This window comes from Equus przewalskii, chromosome X (assembly GCF_037783145.1).
Source record: "Equus przewalskii isolate Varuska chromosome X, EquPr2, whole genome shotgun sequence".
Taxonomy (NCBI): domain Eukaryota; kingdom Metazoa; phylum Chordata; class Mammalia; order Perissodactyla; family Equidae; genus Equus; species Equus przewalskii.
The window spans coordinates 80,934,533-80,954,103 of record NC_091863.1 but is presented as its reverse complement, the minus strand read 5'-3'; the positions used below and the strand labels follow the sequence as shown (position 1 = coordinate 80,954,103).

General features: G+C 39.1%; 1 protein-coding gene across 3 annotated transcripts; it reads left to right on the top strand.

Annotated features, from left to right (window-relative positions):
* Nucleotides 1-651: 651 nt before the first annotated feature.
* Nucleotides 652-10,851, top strand: TSPAN6 (tetraspanin 6). Of its 3 annotated transcripts, none has more exons than XM_008536383.2 (9): nt 652-765; nt 3,870-4,359; nt 5,336-5,524; nt 5,811-5,885; nt 6,763-6,861; nt 7,360-7,494; nt 7,899-7,982; nt 9,232-9,337; nt 10,002-10,851. In XM_008536383.2, exons 2-8 carry the CDS (start codon nt 4,273-4,275, stop codon nt 9,298-9,300), a joined length of 738 nt encoding a protein of 245 aa, XP_008534605.1. In that variant the 5' UTR covers nt 652-765; nt 3,870-4,272; the 3' UTR covers nt 9,301-9,337; nt 10,002-10,851. The 3 variants fall into 3 exon arrangements, with proteins under 3 accessions (XP_008534605.1, XP_070461423.1, XP_070461422.1); XM_070605322.1 differs by having other exon boundaries at nt 674-765; nt 3,870-4,175; XM_070605321.1 differs by having other exon boundaries at nt 723-765; nt 3,870-4,783.
* The last annotated feature ends 8,720 nt before the right edge of the window (nt 10,852-19,571 follow it).

The window sequence follows — 19,571 nt, the reverse complement described above, 5'->3', positions numbered from 1 at the left end:
CAGATTGTACGCTATGAGCTTTTTTGAAGAAGGCAAGATCAGAGTTGGAAAGAGAGGAAAGGATTCATGGAGAATATGAAAGAAGTGGATGGAAAAAATGAAAGAAAAATAGACCCAGGAGAGAATTTCAGAGAAGGAATAATGAGAATACATAAGAGACAAGAGGAATAAAAAGATACTCCTATTCAGAAAACTAATCTTTAAAACTGTACATTTGAATTACCTGTGTAAATGATGTTTATCTGATAGCTGTAATGTAAAATATAAGGTTTTAAGAAAATAAGTAGGAGGTGCTTTTAAATTGTATGATAGGCACTTAGCCAAAGGTAATTGAAGGGATTCTAGAAAAGGTATTAGAAAATGAAAATAGTAAGGTCATTATGTGAATAAGAGATAAGATATATTCTGAGTGAAATGGTTGATATCTTTTTACTGGTTCCTAAGACAGGGAATAGTAATGTCCCAAGACATTATCCAGGGGCTCAACTTAATTTCTCTGTTCTATGACAATGTAATACTGGGATGGCTTAAACATTTGGTTTTTTATTTAATTTAATTAATCAAACCTTGAGTCACTACTAAGTAGTTAGCTTCAGAGACCAGCTATGACCAGCGAGCTCAACAGGGATTGGCTGAGCACCAAATGAGCTCATCAATTGAGCATTGTGTCCTAGGGTATTCAGGAGAGTATAAAAGGGGGTGCAGGAGCCCTGCCAACTAGCTCTTCAGTAGTTTCTGAACATGTAGACAGCAGGACATAGACAGGTAAGTAGAGAAGAAAGCAGGTACCGTAGTAATTGACTAAGGGTCTGAGTTAATGTGACTGGTTAGAGTATGAGCACTGACGTTAGAGAAAGAGGTGTGTGCGTGGTGGGTGCGGGGGTGGGGGGTGAGGACGCTCTCATTGAGTTGGGGTTGAACTGAACCTTAAGGAGGGGCCAGGAATTTTGAGTGAGGGTGGAGAGTGGGAAGGGAGTAGGGAACAGATCTTGTTTATTGGGAAGATAATCATACTGGCCTATTGTGGAACAGAACATTCATGTTGGAAAAGCAGTAGGAAATAAGTTGGTATCATATTTGCTGGGGGAAGTACAGTTTAAATGCTAAAGAAAAACATTTAAACCTGATCTTGAAGGGTATAGGAAGTTAATAGGGAAGGGACAGAAATCCCTACGAAATAGTGAATGTAGAACAAGCAGTAGTGATACTTAAGGAAAGTATTTTCCTTTTTTTCTGCATTTTCAGCATCGAACGTGTGTTTTCATGCTCAGAAAGAGAGAGAAATTAAGGGGTTGAACCAGACAAAGTATTGAACTCTCTACCTTGCCACTCTGGGATGGGCAAGGTTACTTCCTAGATCTACTTCCTAAATGGAGTGAAGGGAAAAGTAAAACTCAACAAAAACCCCCAAGTACAAGGCAGAACTGGGGAAATTGAGGTTCTTGTGCTTTAGGGGGTCCGAAGAGCTCTTGCTTGTGGCTAACTGTCTGAGTACCCCAGTCTTTGCTCAGGTTATTCCCAGGGGAGAGAGACAGCTGTTTGTACAATGGCAGTCACGTCTCATCACGGAGTGGGCCCCATTTCTGATGAGGGAAACAGAATTTGGCAGAGCTTAGTCCTAAGCAAGTTACTGAGCCTCTCTGAACCTGTTTCCTCGTCTGTAAAATGTGGGTGGTAGTAGTCTCGACCTCACAATAAGGGCTTTTGTGATGTATGCATGAGGTAACATGTCTAGTGCTTAGCAACAGTCGTTGGTAAATAGTCAATACTCAATATTACAGGCATTATTAATACTTTAAAGAATAAATTTATCTTATTACCTAGAGAATTACTTCTTACATTGCTGTAGATGGGATTAGGTGCCCCTTTCGTCTGGGTTTGGACCCAGACCCAGGCCTAAATTTGAACTAAACTGAAGTTCTGGGTTTGGTGGCATGGCAAGGGGGTAAGGGAGGTGGAGCAGGGTGGGAGCAGTGGTGCAAGGTGTTGTGGCCATAGGAATATTAAATTCCATGTCAGCTTCTGGTTTAATTTGGCACTGAATGCTGTTCGAACAAAGCAGCGTTGTGAGTGGCAGAGGAAGGGAGAGGAGGAAAATCAACACATTCTTGGAAATAAGATGTAGCTTTTGCTTTGACTACTTTTTTTCCTTCAGCCACAGAAATATTTATTTGCTTTCAGGCTCACAATGAAAGTCCCTTACAGGGTATGGTAGAAACCTAAGCTTCAGAGGAAACTTCCATTTACAGATGACAAGGAGTTAACAAGACTTCCCTTGATACTTGCTTGTTTTTAATCCTAGAACCCCTAAGATAGTGTTACTGAGCCTAGGGAGAAAGCTTTGCATATACTTAGAGCCCTCCTCAGCCTCATTTCCTGTATCTATGGCATATGTGGTACATGAAAAGTTGATGTCTGCTATATTTCCTGACGGCCTTGCCTCAGTGTTTATAGGTGTATAGATGTCTCATTTACCCATTCACTCTATGTATTTATGTGTTAGGCTTTTCTAGTTTTAGGATGAAATTTTAGTATAAAGCCTGGCAGTGCAATAATTCATTCCCTAGTAGTTGCTTCTCTTGGACCTCAGACACCTGGCATGATGCTATAGGAGCTGGTCCTAGGTCAATATTTGAAGCACAGGGAAGCTCTGTGTGACCAAGTCAATGGAACTTTCCTGTTTTCTGGTTCTGTGGTATATGTTTAAAGCACGATTTCAAGCAAAAATGTTTGGGCATCCACCTCTCCTTCACTATGCAGGACTTTTTCAACAGCAGTACAGTAAATGCCCCTTTGTGATGTTAAGCTTCTGTCAGTGATGATGTGATGGGTTGGAGGGGGAGCTGATATTGTCCTCTAATCCCATCCCTCTAGAAATAACACACACTCGACACTCAGTGTCCGCCCTCAAAGAACTTACGCTTTAGTTGAGAAACCAGATCTTAATACATACTCTGTGCTGTAACAATATAGACCAAACTGTTCACGATACACAACATGGAAACATGGAGCTACCTACATACATGATTTAATAGGAAAAAATACACTTCCATACTTTAAATGCCATCTATAATTTACTAGGAATGTCCAATTATAAACTCTCCTTAGAAAACACTGTCTTGGGTTCTAGGAGGATATAAGCAGCTGGGAGAATTTCCTGGGGATGGGCAGATACCCCTCACAACCAAATACCATATGCAGCTTGTATAGCAGAGGAGGGGGTTGGAAAGCACAGTAATCTCTAGCTTTGGCTTTGCTATTAGCTGTGTGATCTTAGATTTCAGCCTTTGTGATCAGCTGGTTCTTGATCTGAAGAACCAGGGGGCTGGAATATACAGTGCCTTTCAGTTTTAACATTTAAAAGGGGGTCACATTTGCCTGGCATTCTCCGTAGCACCTTCCCTTTCAAAAAGTTTGTAGCTAACTGAACTTAATTTCAGCCTTTATTATTTTGAAACACTTTTCCTCAACTTTCCAGTTACTTAGAGGATAAGGGAGGAGCAGGATGATTGAGGTTTGCAAACTCCTATAGGGAAATTCTAAAATTCATTATCAACCTTTCATACTTGGAATTCTTTCAACAAGTGATTATTTCCCACAATCCATTCATTCTTATACCCCCTCCTCGCCATAGAAAACAATGTTCAAAAACTGAAAATCACAAAACAAGTTGAAAAAAAAATCAGCCTAATTCCACCACTCAGGTAAATTTCACTTTTCAGTTTTTGTTTAAAAACATGTAACTGTACGTATCGTTTTGCAATCTGCTTTGTTTCTCTTTGCAAGTATATTTCTTGTGCGTCTTTGCCATGTAATAAAATAGTCTTAGTTCACTTTTAACCTCTTTTCATTCCTTTCCTTCTCTCTAGGGTACCAGGGGCCGGAGTGGCCGAATCTCACAGCGCTGCTGGCGCTGCTGGTGATAGAAACAATATGATAAAGTAATAAGGGAGGGGGAGGGGTGGGGGGGCAGGAAAGATTCTTTGAGAGAAAACATGAAAAAAGCTCCACTTGAAGATCTAAGAAATTTCCGACACTAGAACCTTTGTATATAGTTTTCGGTAACCCTCGGCAGGGGGCGCTCGGAAATTGTCGTCACTTTCCGGACGGCCTCCCAGACTTTACCCTCTAGAAAATTGTCCAGTGTTTCCGGCTCTTCTCAGTTGTATCCGCTCGTAAGTTTTCGGCAGTTTCCGGGGAGACGCGGGGCCTCCACGTCTCGCTCGCTCGGTTCCGATCGCCTGGTGCGGCGGGGCAGGGTCTGGGCTAGTCATGGCGTCCCCGTCTCGGAGGCTGCAGACTAAACCAGTCATCACTTGTTTCAAGAGCGTCCTTTTGATCTACACTTTCATCTTCTGGGTGAGAGATGGAGGCCCCCAGGGGCGGGAAGGGATCCCAGGCTGTAGTGAGGGGGTGTGACCCTGAGCCGGGGGAGCTCAGGTCGGGGTTGGGGAGGGAGGCACAGCTGGGTTTTGGGCGGCCGTCGCTGCTGGGACCCCGGCGCTGGCGACAAGTTGCTGGGGCCCGAGCTCGAGCTCGAGCTCAGGCGTTTCGCGCCGCCGGGGTCCGGGTGTTGTACGACGGCAGCCGATAGGCTGAGCTGGGACCCAGATGTGCCTAGCGTTCGAATTCGATGCGGGAGGCGAGGAAGGGAGTTAACCCCCCTGAGCACGCGGGGTGTCCCCAGACGTTGGAGAGGCGAAGCTTGCCGGCCCCTCTGAGGCCTCGCTTGCATAATAGTCTCTTTCTTTTCACTGCTTCATACGAGAGGAGTATTTCTCAGGTAAGTATGGTAGTGGCTCCACTCCCGCCAATCTGTCCTAGGGCTTGCTTTTGTGTACCATTGCCTTTGTACCCTGTGCTCATTCTCAGAACTGGGGGGGGGGGGGGGGGCGGCGGGGGGCGAGTTTCTGCAACTCATAGAAATACTTTTTTTCCCCTCCAGGAAGGTTTTCTTCCTAAGGCGCGAGTAAACAGTTAAGGAAGTTTTGATCCTAGGGCAAATATGCCATGGGCTTGTGTTTACACAAAAAACAGATGCAATTTAAGAACTTTGTTAAGATGCCTTCTCTGGCTGTCCCCGAGTTTTGCCCTGGCTCCCTGGGCTACCTAGTGATCCAGCGTGTGGCCTTATCGAGGCTTGTCCTTGTGTGCGGATCCCCTTCCTACCCTCCTTCTACTGCCCTCCCTTGTCTGCCTATCCCAGCCACAGCTCTGTGGCCACAGACTGTTAAATCAGTTCTCACATCTACTGTTTCTTAAATGCTTAGTGGTTTGTGGTTTGAATGTGCTGCTGTATACAGCGTGTAACTTTCTCTTCTGATTTTCCACATAGATCACTGGTGTTATCCTTCTTGCCGTTGGCATTTGGGGCAAGGTGAGCCTGGAGAATTATTTTTCCCTTTTAAATGAGAAGGCCACCAATGTCCCCTTCGTGCTCGTTGGCACTGGCACTGTCATTATTCTTTTGGGCACCTTTGGCTGTTTTGCTACCTGCCGAGCTTCTGCATGGATGCTAAAACTGGTGAGTTATTGTTTTCCTTGGAATTGATTCTTGGTTTTTGAAAAGCCTTATATGTTGTAGGCTTTGTTCTTGGAACCGGCCGTGGCCCTTTACGATTTTTCCTGTGCCATATGAAAACTTACCAAGTAACAGTTCAGCTGCCAATTCCCACTTCTGTTGTGTTTTCCCTGCCCTTTTCAATAAAAACATGCTGAACTGATTGAGCAGACCATTTTTTTCTTTGACTCCCTTTGCAGCTGTGATGTATCTTATTTATGCTGACATGGACTTTCTTTTTATCCCGCAGTATGCAATGTTTCTGACTCTCATTTTTTTGGTTGAACTGGTCGCTGCCATCGTAGGATTTGTTTTCAGACATGAGGTAAGTCTGAGTTTGGGAACTTTAATATGTTAAAATTTAGACTGTAAGAGATAAAAATGGATTAATTTAAGTAACAGAGTTAAAGACAACTTTTACTAGTTTAAAAATCACTTGATAGCTGTGTTTAAGGCTTACTTTTCAACCTGTAGCTGACAATAATGGCTTTCTGCTAAAAATTCTAGCCTACTTTTAATATAAAAGAAAGTTTAGAAAATTGTAAAGACTGACAAGCAACAGAAGAAAATTAAAGGTACCTGTAATTGTATGTATTTCCGGTCTTTTCCTGTGTATAAGTACGTGTTAAAGTGGAGATAGTGCAGTGTATAACTTTACTAATAGGAAAATATTTAAAGCACAAAATTGATACCTTCTCCACTTAATGCCATACATTTTGAAAAGATCAGATATACTTAATGCAAATCATCAAAGCCTTACTATTGAGGAAGAAATGAGGGTTCCATCTGGGGTTAGGAAATCAGTAAGTAGTGAAGGCTCCTCAATGAGAGTGTTTTAAAAGTGGAAGTGCAGTCTCCTAAAGTCAGGTTTTGTAGCTTAAAAATTCCAGAGACATCAAATTCCTACTCAGTTTAAAGTGGGGGAATAGCAGTAGACAGCTGCCACTCGAATAAATACATGTTCCCATGACACCCTGAACTTGTAGTGGGTGTCATCTTTTACTGTAATGTTTTGCTTAGTAGTCCCCTCAGCTAAACTACATCCCTCTGAGGACAAGACTGGACCATAGAAGTTAATTACCATACATGTTGCTGCTGTCAAAGATTAGGACCATTGGTTAGAAGTGGGAATTTCTTCTTTGACCTAGAAACCAAAAGAATCTAGGATCTTTGTTTACCGGCATTGTGTTTCTTTGCTGTAGATAAAGAACAGCTTTAAGAATAATTATGAGAAAGCTTTAAAACAATATAATGCTACGGGAGATTATAGAAGCGATGCAGTAGACAAGATTCAAAATACGGTAAGTGGTCATAGGTGGTGGCTTCTTAAGAGGGGAACACATTCCCTGTCACCTCAGAGAAGAGGATAGGGCCCTGGCTACTAGATGTTGTCCACTTGTATTATATTCTCATTATAATCTTAGATTAGGAGAAAATGGAGATATGTCCCTGGAAAGAAGTGTGGGATGATGCTAGGTGACATATTTCCATTTTCTCGATTAGGATGTACACCTCTTCTCTTCACTCCCCACTTACATCATGGACCAAGTACTGTTAGTACCGACTATAGCAGGAAAGTAAGGCCAGTCCAAAAATGTCACACTTGGTATTGGAAACAAGTGCTAATCTCTTGAATTATAGTGCCAATTGAGGACGGACACTTTAAAATATTAGGATAGAGATCATTGAGTATAATGAGTGTTCTTCTGAGCACAAATTGTAATCTAAGATGGTAAGTTAAATGTTTGACTACAAAGTTGTAATATGAACTATAAATGCTTTTGTTGGTTTTTTTCCAGTTGCACTGTTGTGGTGTCACCAACTTTAGAGATTGGGAGGATACTAGTTATTACTCAGAAAAAGGATTTCCCAAGAGCTGCTGTAAACTCGAAGATTGCTCTCCTCAGAGAGATGCAGATAAAGTCAACAATGAAGTAAGGGGCCTTTGGAATTTATTTGAAAATATTAACTGAATACAGAATGCGCTTAATTTTTAATTTTTACTCACAATACACATAATCCTCAATAGGCAGGGCAGGTGTTATTCTCATTGAATAAATGAGGAGACTGAATCTCAGAAACTTTGTGACTTGAGTTCGTACAACTAGCGGGTAACACCTTTAAAAGCGTAGTCCGAAAGGTGGAACTTCTGTTCCTCAAACTTCTGTTGAGAGCATCATGCTTCAGAGGAGACAGGATTTGTTATATGAAAGAGCACATTTTAATAAAATGACAGTCAAAGGCTGTGGTAGCCCAAGCTCGTCTTTCTGCAGAGATGTATGATCAAAGTGTTTATTATTGCTTGTGCTGTGCTTAGATGTTTTTTCCCTCCCATTAGGGTTGTTTTATAAAGGTGATGACCATTATAGAGTCAGAAATGGGAGTCGTTGCAGGAATTTCCTTTGGAGTTGCTTGCTTCCAGGTACGTCCTTGTAGTTAGGAAGTGTTTCATCCCTCCTGTAGGTGTCAGCCAGAAGATTTCCACTTTGAAGGCCTCAGGTTTTTGCCTCAGGGACCTGGATAGCGAGGGCATTTTCAGAGAAGTCACATTTTCACCAAACCCTCAGCTGCTCATCACAGTGTAGAAATAGTTTTGTATATGAAACACATGTAGTCAATCGTTTGTGATTGGGTCTTTATTTAGCTTTCTTTCATTTGGGAGGAGGGGATATTTTGCTATTTTCATTCCAATTTTTTGACGACTGCGGAGTTTAAATTTTTATTTCCATCATCCCTGCTCTTTTTGCCATGGCCAATAATGCCTTGAAACTACAAAAAGCAGGGCTTAGAATTAACTCCTAGCACTACATGTCTTTTGAAAGCACTTAATGGTGGAAAGGCCTAGTGCCCTCTTAAGTGTGGCACCTTTCCAACGTCATAGTTCATTAATTAAATAAAATGTGAGATAGATGGGAACCTTGTTTTGCTCTACAGTCAGTCAAGATTCCAAAACATTATTAGGATCTTTCTTTCCTGGGCTGCAACTGCCTGATGAGTTGCATGTAAGTTCCAACCTATTAAAATTTAGAGCGTACAACCCCGCAGTCAATATGTGCCTGTTATTTTGGGTAGATGCTGTGTTGTGGGTCACATATTATTTCCTGAGTTGTGCTGCTTCTCACTGTAGCGTGGAAAATTTGTATTGTGGCTCTAAATTTTTTGTAGGGAATGTGGGTTTTTCCTGTATTAAACGTTGTGGAGATAAGACCAAAAGCATCAACATACTTCATTTTGACCTGTGTAATTGATTTTGGAAGTCTAATCTTAATATATTTCTAAAGCAGCAGGCATGGCTATGTCTGAATCTACACTAATAAAATAGCCACTAGCCACCTTTGAAAGGTTCTAATTAGTAAATAAAATAAAAAATTGGGTTACTCTAGCCCCATCTGAAGTTCTCCAAAGCCACATGTGGCTGGTGGCTATTGTGTCGGACAGCACAGGTATTACACAGCATTTCCATTGTGAAATTCAGGGTCACAGTAGCAGTGCAACTTCACTTATATTTTTGGAAGGTGATCCAGGTGCTGCAGAGTATCAGACATAACTGTCTAGAAAAACCTAAGGAAGGAAATTATTAGTGAATTAGAAGTAAAAGGAGATTGTACTTCCATTCTGAGTTCTTTAAGCTCTTGTGTATGTATTTAATTTTGTCTGTATTTTATTTCCAGCTTATTGGAATCTTTCTAGCCTACTGCCTCTCTCGTGCCATAACAAATAACCAGTATGAGATAGTGTAACCATCAGGTCACGGGCTTACTCCTCTCCAACGTTAAGGTACGTTCATTGTGGTCCTCAGGTCTGTCAGTCCTGGTGTTTCCTCCAGCCTGTGTGTGTGAGAGATGGACTGAGTTTGCCAAGAAGGTCTTATCTAGCAGAGCATTCAAATCTTGTTGGTACTGTGTTAGCCCTGCATGGGCAGATCAGGTCTTTAAATACAAGGCATGGCCAAGAAGGACAGAAGAGGTTTTCTGGGTTTACCTACATATCAGCCTAAAGATCCTAAGTGGTCCCCTTTCTAACAAATTTGGACCTAGAATGAGGAGAAATGAAGAAGCCCAATAGTGACCTTACTTGTGAGGTTCCCTGGCAAGTATACTCTGCTCTTGACCAATACTGGCATTTTCCCTAGTCTTTTCCCGAGTTCTCATTGACCATAGTCCTCTGGTGGACTATTCATAGATCCATAAACTCATCTAGCCTAACCAGGAACCAGATTTTGGGGAAACGTGTTTTAATAACTTTAGTATTTGAATGGTAAAACGTGAAAACTGTTGCTGGCTGAATTAATCCCTAGGGCGCCTTTCACGTTTTAATTGAGCCACTGACTGGGAACACATGAAGGTTCTTCATTAGCAGAATAGATTAGAATGTGTGCAAGCAAATGCAGATACTGAAATTTGGGTTACAAGTAAATTAACTTTTTTTTCTTTAATTTTAGGACATTTACATTACCCCCTGTGAACTACAAGATTGCCTGGATGGAAGACTGCCTAACATTACTTACGGATAGATAAAAAAACTACACCAATAGTCTGATTCAATCAAGACATTTGTTCAATATGTTATAAGTCCACCTTCTGTCCCATTCACGTTAGATCATTGAAACCCCTGTATCACTCTCAAACACTGGAAGAGCTAGTAAATTGTAAATTAAGCAATATTGTGTTCCTTTTGACTTTTATTTCTCTCAATGTGGAGCTTTCAAAAGGCGCTGTGAATTTTCTATTTTGATGTAGTGTTATAAAACGGAAAATTGACCCCTCTGAATGTTGATATAGTGTGATAGAAAATTGACCCCAACCAAGATTATCTGGTTTGATTGTATAATTTGCATCAGGAAGTTAAAATGTTTTGATTAGTCTGTTCTCCTGGTAGGCAGAGTCACATTGTGTAGTTTAATTCTAGCCAGGAGTTGGATGGCCTCATCATTGGAGTTGCCAGATGGTGGTGACCGTCTCTGATCTAAGACACTACCAGTGTTCTGTGACACATCGGGTTGCAGCACACTTACATTTCTTTGCCTCCGAATTAAGTTGTTTATACTGATGTTTCTATTTCCTCTATTGTTTGAAAGGTTCTAGTTATTACTTAATGGTGTCGGAATTATTGTATTTTTCTTAGGAATTTAAAGTAACTCATCTTCATTAGCTTTAGCTGGTATTTCCTTACCAGGTTGATATGACTGACTTGTCAATATTATGGTCAACTTTAGTAGTCTTAGTTTTGGTTTGTGTCTGTGATTAATAACTCTAAATCTTTCATACAATAAATATTGTTTTCCTCTAAAATCGTTGTGTTTAAATTAACTTTTAGAAAATCTAGTAGGATGGTTGTTTTCCACTGAGAAAACTAAGCCCCACATTTCTACTTGGAGTACAGTTTTAAATATGAAATGTAAAACTGAGGTCTTGACTCTTTGTGTCATAAAAAAAGAAAAGTCCCTGTTTACAACAACTAGTCCCTATGAAAGGATTACATTCCTAGTTAGGAAATAGCATATTCTTAGCATTCTCCTAGAGGTCAGATTTGCTTGATTGTATAGTTTACGTTAAGAAGATACATAGAGAGGTAACTTGTACCTTCTGGGTAATAAGGAAATTAATGATTAGTTGAAATTAGGAAATCCTTTCTCTGGTTTTGGATTTCTTTCCACATCCATCAGAACCTAGTTTCTGATTGCCACATATCCACACAGTCCTTGAATTTGATGGTAAGGGGGAGTCAATCACAGTCATAAAGTGAACAAACACTAGTTAAATAAGGTTAATAATGGCTTCTGGGTACGTGTTTTAAAATGCTTGGAGTTACTACAGAAAGGATATTCTCCATTAAAACATTTGACGGGCGATTTTTGACATAAGAAGGTAGAGCGAGGAAACAGTTGAAAAACAGTGCCTTTCCAAGTACAGTAAATCAGATTTTTGGCTATTGGAATTAGTGAAGCTGAAGAAGCAAATATTTAAAGGATAGTCGGAGCAATTTTTAAATAGGTACTTTCCCCTAGGATGGCCTAGAAGAGACTTTCAAAGTTTTCCTTAAGTGGTTTCTAAGTTAAAAGTTTTGCCTCATTAAAAAGAAAAAAAAACACCAGAAGATAAGAAAATTAGAAAGAAAAAACACCACACGTCACCCTTAAGGTGAGCTGTTGTATTTATTTTTAAAGTGGGTTTGTTTTAGGTGGCCAGTTACAAAAGGCCCTTATAGCTAAGATGTGTACGTGTGCCTGGACTGCAGACTCCACCTCCACCTTCGATGTGCCAAAGGTGTCCTGTGGGTTGTCTCCCTTCCAGGCACCAGGTTGCATACTGCAAGGAGGCTCAGAACTGCACTTTGAGAAGCAGAGCTCCATGGGTATATTTTCTGAGAGTGTGGAAAGCTTGGCAGCTTTGGCCTATTCCTGTGGGGGTTGAGTTTGTGTTGTAGGCAACAAACTTTTACAGCAATAAATACTGAATACAAGGTATAAATGCCATTTCTGTTTCTCCTCAGAGCTCACACAGGATTTGAGACTTGATGTTTTTCAACCTCCTGTTAGAATCCAGGTTGGGACATTGCCAGTGATGCAGCCAACCAAACCGATTAAATTATGAGAGGCAAAGCGATGTATGCATTTATTTGTGAAACTGAGGAAACTTTGGTTCCTTCGGACTATTCTGTGTAAACTTTTGTTGGTATTTGTAGAAAAAAATCTCACACAAAGTATAAATACCATTTCTGCTTTTCCTCGCAGCGTACATAGGATACATTGAGATTTGATTTTTTTTAAGTTTGTTGTTCTTTGAGGCTGACGCTTTGCTGTGATGTGGTGACCAAAATTTTAATTCAAAAAGGAAAACACAAGGCTAATATTTCAGAAGAGAATGCATAAACTGAAACAGTTACAGAGAAATGAGACTTTCATTTTGAAGTCATTGGTCTAAAACTCTGCCCAGGTTCCTTGTGAGAGAGAAGCCATTATGATCTAATTATGGCTTTTCTATTAGATACCCATACCCCATGGAGCTTAGAGGAGGTAGGCACTTGTAAGAGCACAGAAAATGCTAATGAATTAAGTGAATGAGTGAGTGAATCTAATTATAACGGTTCTTTAATGTTCTGTGTGAAATAAGTTGATAGAAATATCTCATTCCATATAAGCCACTGTTTATATAATAGCAACCACCTGCCCAGTCAGAAACCAGTTAACCTCAGAAACCACTGCTAACTTCCTCCTGGTTAAATCACGTTCTGCTGCTTCTCTTTTTTGAATTCGTTGCTGTACTTGATGCCCCCGAAGTCTTGTTTTGTTTTCTGTTTTGACTTTGTAATATCCTGCTTTTCTTTCCTTTCACTGCTCTTTCTGGTTTACTTTGCTGCTTTAATTTCCTCCTACTTTTCAAGTGCGGCTGCCCCCAAAGGCTTGCATTTAGCTTTCTGCTCCTAGATTATGCTGACCTCAGAGGGATTAAACGGAGGTGATCATCAGGCCTAACTCCTTGCTCTCTGGTTGGACGCTTGAGTTGTGTGTTGGTCCTAGAAGCTTGCTTATGGCCCCCTCCCCCCTCCAACTCCCAAGAGCTCAGCATTCTGAACAGTTAAAAATTCAAAACTTCTATCATGTAGGCCATGGAGAGTAGGCACTCACTCATTTGATGTTGACTGAACTGGCAGCCTTCACCAGCAATAATGCAGTTTATGGGAATTGGAAGAAATGGACCAGTTGCTCTAAGAGTTCATTATCATTGGCTCTAACACATGCATTTATCAGGTGCACATGAATTCTTTGGGTGAGATTGTCATACTTGGTCTGATGGTGTTCTCATTATCACGCCCTCAAAAGTTTTTATGAAAAAAGGAATTGAAGTGGTGACTTGTAAAGACGACTCTCTTCCAACAAGTTTCTCACCACCTTTGCCAGGAAAACATAAGCCTAGCAGCAAAATCCTCAAAGCAAATCAAACTGGCATGGTGCTTGTGTGGATATAGACAATCGATTCACAAATGGGTGCATACAGCGTCTTAGTAGGTGATAGAACTGTTCAAAATCATCGCTGGAAAGGTAGAGTAGCTACGTTATGTACACAGGGCAACACGCCTGGAGTATAGTACAATAGATTTGGAGAGCTGAGGGACAGCATCCACACATTTTCACTCTGGCGTGTACTTCCTTAGCAGGAAAATGGCATATAAGGGAAGGTAGACCCTTTGCACAAAGGGGTTTTTTTCCTACACAGTTTCTTCTCCCCCACAGGGGTGGCAAGAGAACTAATGTTTATTGAGCGCTTACTAATTGCCAGACATTGTGTAAGGTGCTCCAATCAACTACTCTGTGCAGGGAGGTGGTGCTATCCTCGTTTTTCAGAAAAACCACCAAAAAAGCTAAAGATTGTGTTAAATAACTTGCCCAAGGTCACACAGCTAATAAGCAGCAAATCTAGGATTTGAACTTAAATCTGTCTGACTCTGAAGCCCATGCTTCTTTCATTGAATTTTGCTGCATCTTACTAGCAAAAAGGCTCTGGGGATTATGTGACGCTAGTCCACAGCCAGAGAACAAAGTAAGAAAAAAAAAGATTCTCTTCCAAATATCTTTTAATCAGTCTTTATTGAATATGAAATCTTTCCAAAGGAAACCTTCATGAAAAAGAGTATTCTGTTTTCTCACAACATGCTCTTGTAGGGTGTTAGCATACAATAAGTATATATTAAAAACAAACCCGGTTGTTACTCCCCAACGCCACAACATTATTGAACCAAAGAAATGATTACAAAGAGCCCATCACAGTATAAACATTAACCCCTCCTATTTTCTTTTAACCATTTTATCACACAGTCGAATGCTCCCTAAAGTTTATAAGCTAATACTTCCTATGTTGGTAAAGATACTCCACAACGCTTAGCTGCTTTCATAACGTATTCCCTCATGAATATCTTTAAACATTAAGTGGAAAAAACACCCAACAAAAACAAACCTCTGCCGCACAGGCATACACATATGCTAGAGGCAGAATCACTCTCCCCCTGTAGGCACAAATCCAAACGTGTGCTCTCGTTAACTGGGTTTGTTTGCGCACGTGCACACACATGCAGATAATCTACCCCCCTCAGGACAGCAGCAATTTCCAAGTCCCCCAGCCCCCTTGGTGCGCCCCAGGACATCGAGGGAGTTCAGAGCTGCGCACCACAGCTCAGTGCAGCCTTGAATCCAGCCCAATCACGGTCTGGCTCAAGCAGGAGAGCAAGCAACACAGGCCCTTCTTTCATCGTCTTCCTCAACCCCCACTCCGACCCCCCTTGGCCTCAACCCCATCCCGGGGTTCTGACACTGGCAGAACGAAATGTAACAGAAAATGTATCATGGTAATAATTTGAGAACTTGGCTCGAAGACGTACCCCGAAGAATTTAGAAAATATCAAAAAGTTTAGGGAAAATTAAAAATGTAAAAATCTGACAAATCAAAGCTAACTGATGTTTTGATTTAAAAATAGATGTTTCTTATCTACAAAACGAATACATGAATTATAAAATGCATTAAAAAATTCAGAGTTCAAAGTGGTATAAAGTAATAAATTCGTCTCCCTCTCCGGCCCACCCTCATTCCCACTTCCCAGAGGGAATTACTGATAAAAGTTCCTTGTGATTCCTTCCACATATTGCCATCTACAAGTACATCTGCAATTTTTTTCTCTTCCACAAGTGGAAGCTGTGGTTAAGATCACAAGTTGTGGAACCAGACTGACTGGGTTTGGTTCCCATCTCTACTAATTACTAGTTGAGTGCTCTTCAGCAAGTTACCTAATCTCTCTGTGCCTCAGTTTCCTAATTTATGAAACAAGGACAGATACTATTACCTACTTCCTAGGGCTGTTATGAGGATTAAATGAGTTGCTACGTGCTAAGCATATGGTAGACGCTACGTGCTATATATACGGTAGCTATAACTTCAAAAATAACTGTATTGAGATATATTTTATGTATCATAAAATTCACCCATTGCAAGTGTACAATTCCATGTTTTAATCAGTTTTAGAACATTTTTATCCCCACGATGAGATCTCTCCTGCCCATTTACAGTTAATCCCTGTTCCCACCCCTAACCCTAGGCAACCATTAATCTACTTTCTGTCTCCATAGATTTGCCTTTTCTAGACATTTCATATAAATGGAATCATACAATATGTGGTCTCTTGTGTCTGGCTTCTTTCTTTTCACAAAATATTTTTGAGGTTCATTCATGACATAGCATGTGTCAGTAGTCCATTCCTTTTTATTGCTGAATAGTATTCCATCATATGGATATACCATAATTGTCTATCCACTTGACAGTTGGTGGACATTTAAATTGTTTCCAATTTTTGGCTATTATGAATAACGCTGCTGTGAATATTTCCATGTGAGTCTTTGTGTGGACATGGGTTTTATCATTTCTTTCAAATAGACCTAGGAGTGGAATTGCTGGATTGTATGGTACTTTTATATATAACGCTTTGACAAACTCCCAAACTGCTGCCAAAGTAGCTGTGCCATTCTACATTCCCATCAGCATCCAATGAGAGTTCCCATTTCTGCATATTCTTGTCAACATTTGGTGTTGTCTGTCTGTCTTACACTCATTTAGTGAGCACAAAATATCTCACTGTAGTTTTAATTTACATTTCCCTAATGACTGATGACATTAAGCATCTTTTCATCTGCTTACTAGCCATTTGCCAATCTTCTTTGGTGAAAAGTCTGCTCAAGTTTTTTGTCCATTTAAAAAACTGGGTTATTTGTCTTAACTTGTAAGAGTTCTTTACGCATTCTGGATACATGTCATTTATCAGATATGTGTTTTATAAATATTTTCTCCTAGTTTTTTTTGTCTTTTCATTTTCTTAATGGTGTCTTTTGAAGTACAAAAATTTTGAATTTTGATAAGGTCCAATTTGTCTTTTTTTTTTCCTTTTATGGACCATGTTTTTGGTATCATATCCAAGAAAACTTTGCCTAACCTAAGCTCCCATGAATCCTCTTATGCTTTCTTCTAAAAGTGTAAGATGTCTGTAGCTCTTATATTTAAGTCTGAAAAATTTAAAGTCAATTTTTGTGTAAGGTGTGAGGTAAGGGTCTAAGATCATCTTTTCACACATGCATAGGCAGTCTTCCCAGCACCATTTGTTGAACATCCTTTCCTCGAATGAATTGCCTTGAGATCTCTGTCAAAAAATCAGTTGACTTTAAATATTAGGATTTGTTTCTGAACTCTTAATTCTGTTCCATTGGTCATTATGTCTATCCTTATGCCAGTACCACACTATCTTTCTTGATAACTATAGCTTTACGGTAACTTTCGAAATTGGGAAGTGAGGGTCCTCCAACTTTTTTTTTTTCAAGACTGTTTTAGCTATTCTGGATCCTTGCATTTCCATATAAACTTTGAGATCTCCTCGTCAATTTCTGCAAAAAGGCCTTCTGGAATTTTGTCAGGGATTGCATTGAATCTATAAATCAATTTGGGGAGAATTACTGTCTTAACAATATTGAGTCTTCCAATCCAAGAATATGGAATGGCTGTCCATTTATTTATATCTTCTTTAACTTCCCTGAGTAATGTTTTGTAATTATTAGTGTACAAGTCTTGTGCTTCGTTTATTTCTAAGTATTTTATTCTTTTGATGCTAGTGTAAATGAAATCGCATACTTAGTTTGATTTTTGGACTGTTTGTTTCTTGTATACAGAAATGTAGTTGATTTTCTACATTGATCTAGTGTCCTGTGGCCTTGCTGTACTTCTATTTTTCTGTTGTTTTGTTTTGTGGATTCCTTAGGATTTTCTATACACAAGATTATGTCATATGCAAATAGAAATAGTTGTGCTTCTACCTTTCCAGTCTAGATCTTTTGTCACTTTGTTTCTTTTTCTTGCATAACTTCCCTAGCTAGAACCTCCAGTACAATGTTGAACAAAAGTGATGAGAACAGATATTCTTGTCTGATTCCTGATGTTAGGGGAAAGCTTTCAGTATTTTACAATTAAATATGATGTTACCTGTGGGGTTTTTTTTGGTAAATGCTCTTTATCAGGTTAAGGAAATTTCCTTCTATTCCTAGTTTGTTGAATATTTTTATCATGAAAGGGTGTTGAGTTCTGTCAAATGCTTTTTCTGTGTCTATTGAGGTGATCATGTGGTTTTTGTCTTTTCTTTCAATTGAAATGATATTTGACATTGATTGGTTTTTGCACGTGGAACCAACCTTACATTCCTTGGATAAATCCCACTTGGTCATGGTGTATAAATCTTTTTATACACTGCTGGATTCGGTTTGCTGGTATTTTGTTGAGGATTTTTGTGCTTATATTCATAAAGGATATTGGTCTGTAGTTTTCTTGTAATGTCCTTGTCTGATTTGGGTAATACTGGCCTTGTAGTATTAGTTGTGAGGTGTTCCCTCCTATGAGTTTGTGAAAGATTGGTATTAATTCTTCTTCAAATGTTTAAAGAATTAACCAGTGAAGCCATCTGAACCTGGGCTTTTTCTTTGTGGAAAGTTTATTTGATGACAAATTCAATCTCTTTACTTGTTGTAAATCTATTTAGATTTTCTATTTCTTTTTAAGTCAGTTTTGGTAGTTTGTCTTTCTAGGAATTTGTCTATTTCATGTAGATTACCTAATTTGATGCCATACAATTATTCATAGTATTCCTTTATAACACTTTTATTTCTCTAAAGCTGGTAGTGATATCCACCCTTTCATTCCTGGTTTTAGTAATTTGAATTGTCTCTCTTTTTTCTTAGTCAGTCTAATCTTTCTTCTTTTTTTATTATAGGCGCTTGAACGTATCAATTTCCCTTTAAGCACTACTTTAGCTGCATCCCATAAATTTTGACATGTGTGCTTTTATTTTAATTTAGATCAAAGTACTTTCTAGTTCCCTTGGAATTTCTTCTTTGACCCATAAAGTTTTTAGAAGCGTATTGCTTAATTTCCAAATACTTGTTGATTTTCCTAATTTCTTTCTTTTGTTTATTTCTAATTTAACTACATTTTGGTTACAGAACAGACTTTGCATGATTTCACTCCTTTTTAATTTGTTAATACTTGTTTTGTGACCTAGCATAAGTCTATCCTGGACAATATTCCATGTGCACTTGAAAAAATATGTTTTCTACTGCTGTTAGGTACAGTGTTCTGTAGATTTCTGTCAGGCTTATTGGTAGATAATGTTGTTCATATCTTCTCTATCCTTGTTGGTCTTCTGCCTGTCTTTCTACCCATTATTGAAGGTGTGATAGTAAAGTATTGAACTATTATTGTTGCATTGTCTATTTCTCCCTTCAAGTACGTCAGTTTTAGTTTCATGTATTTTGGCGCTCTTTTGTTAAGTGCATGTAAGTTAAAAATTATTATCTCTTCCTGTTAAGTTGACCTTTTTGTCATAATAAAATATCCCTCTTTGATTCTAATAACAATTTTTGTCTTAAAAACTTTTTTGTCTGCTGTTAATATAGTTATTCCAGTCTTTTTTTGGTTACTGTTTGCATATCTTTTTGCATGTTCTATTTGTATATCTTTTTCTATCTTTTTATGTTTAATCTATTTGGGTCTTTGAATCTAAGGTGTGTCTCTTCTAGATAGTAGACAGTTTGTTTTTATTCATTAATTGGAGAGTTTATTTCATTTACATTTAATTTAATTACTGATAAGGAAGTACTGACTTGTGCCATTTTGCTATTTGTTGTCTGTATATCTTTTCATGCATCTGCTTTGTGTCTTTTTAAATAAATAGGTATTTTCTAGTGTATCATTCAAATTACTTTGTTGTTTCTTTTACTATATATCTTTCAAGTTATTTTCTTAGTGGTAGCCCTGAGAATTACAATTACCATCTTAAAACAATCTAGTCCATATTAATACTAACAATTTCAATACTATACAATATCTTTGCTCCAATATAGCTCTATTCCCTTTCTATTCCTTTGAGCTATTATTGTCATAGAAACTAATTCTTTATACATTTCTAGTCCACCAACATAGTTTCATAAGTC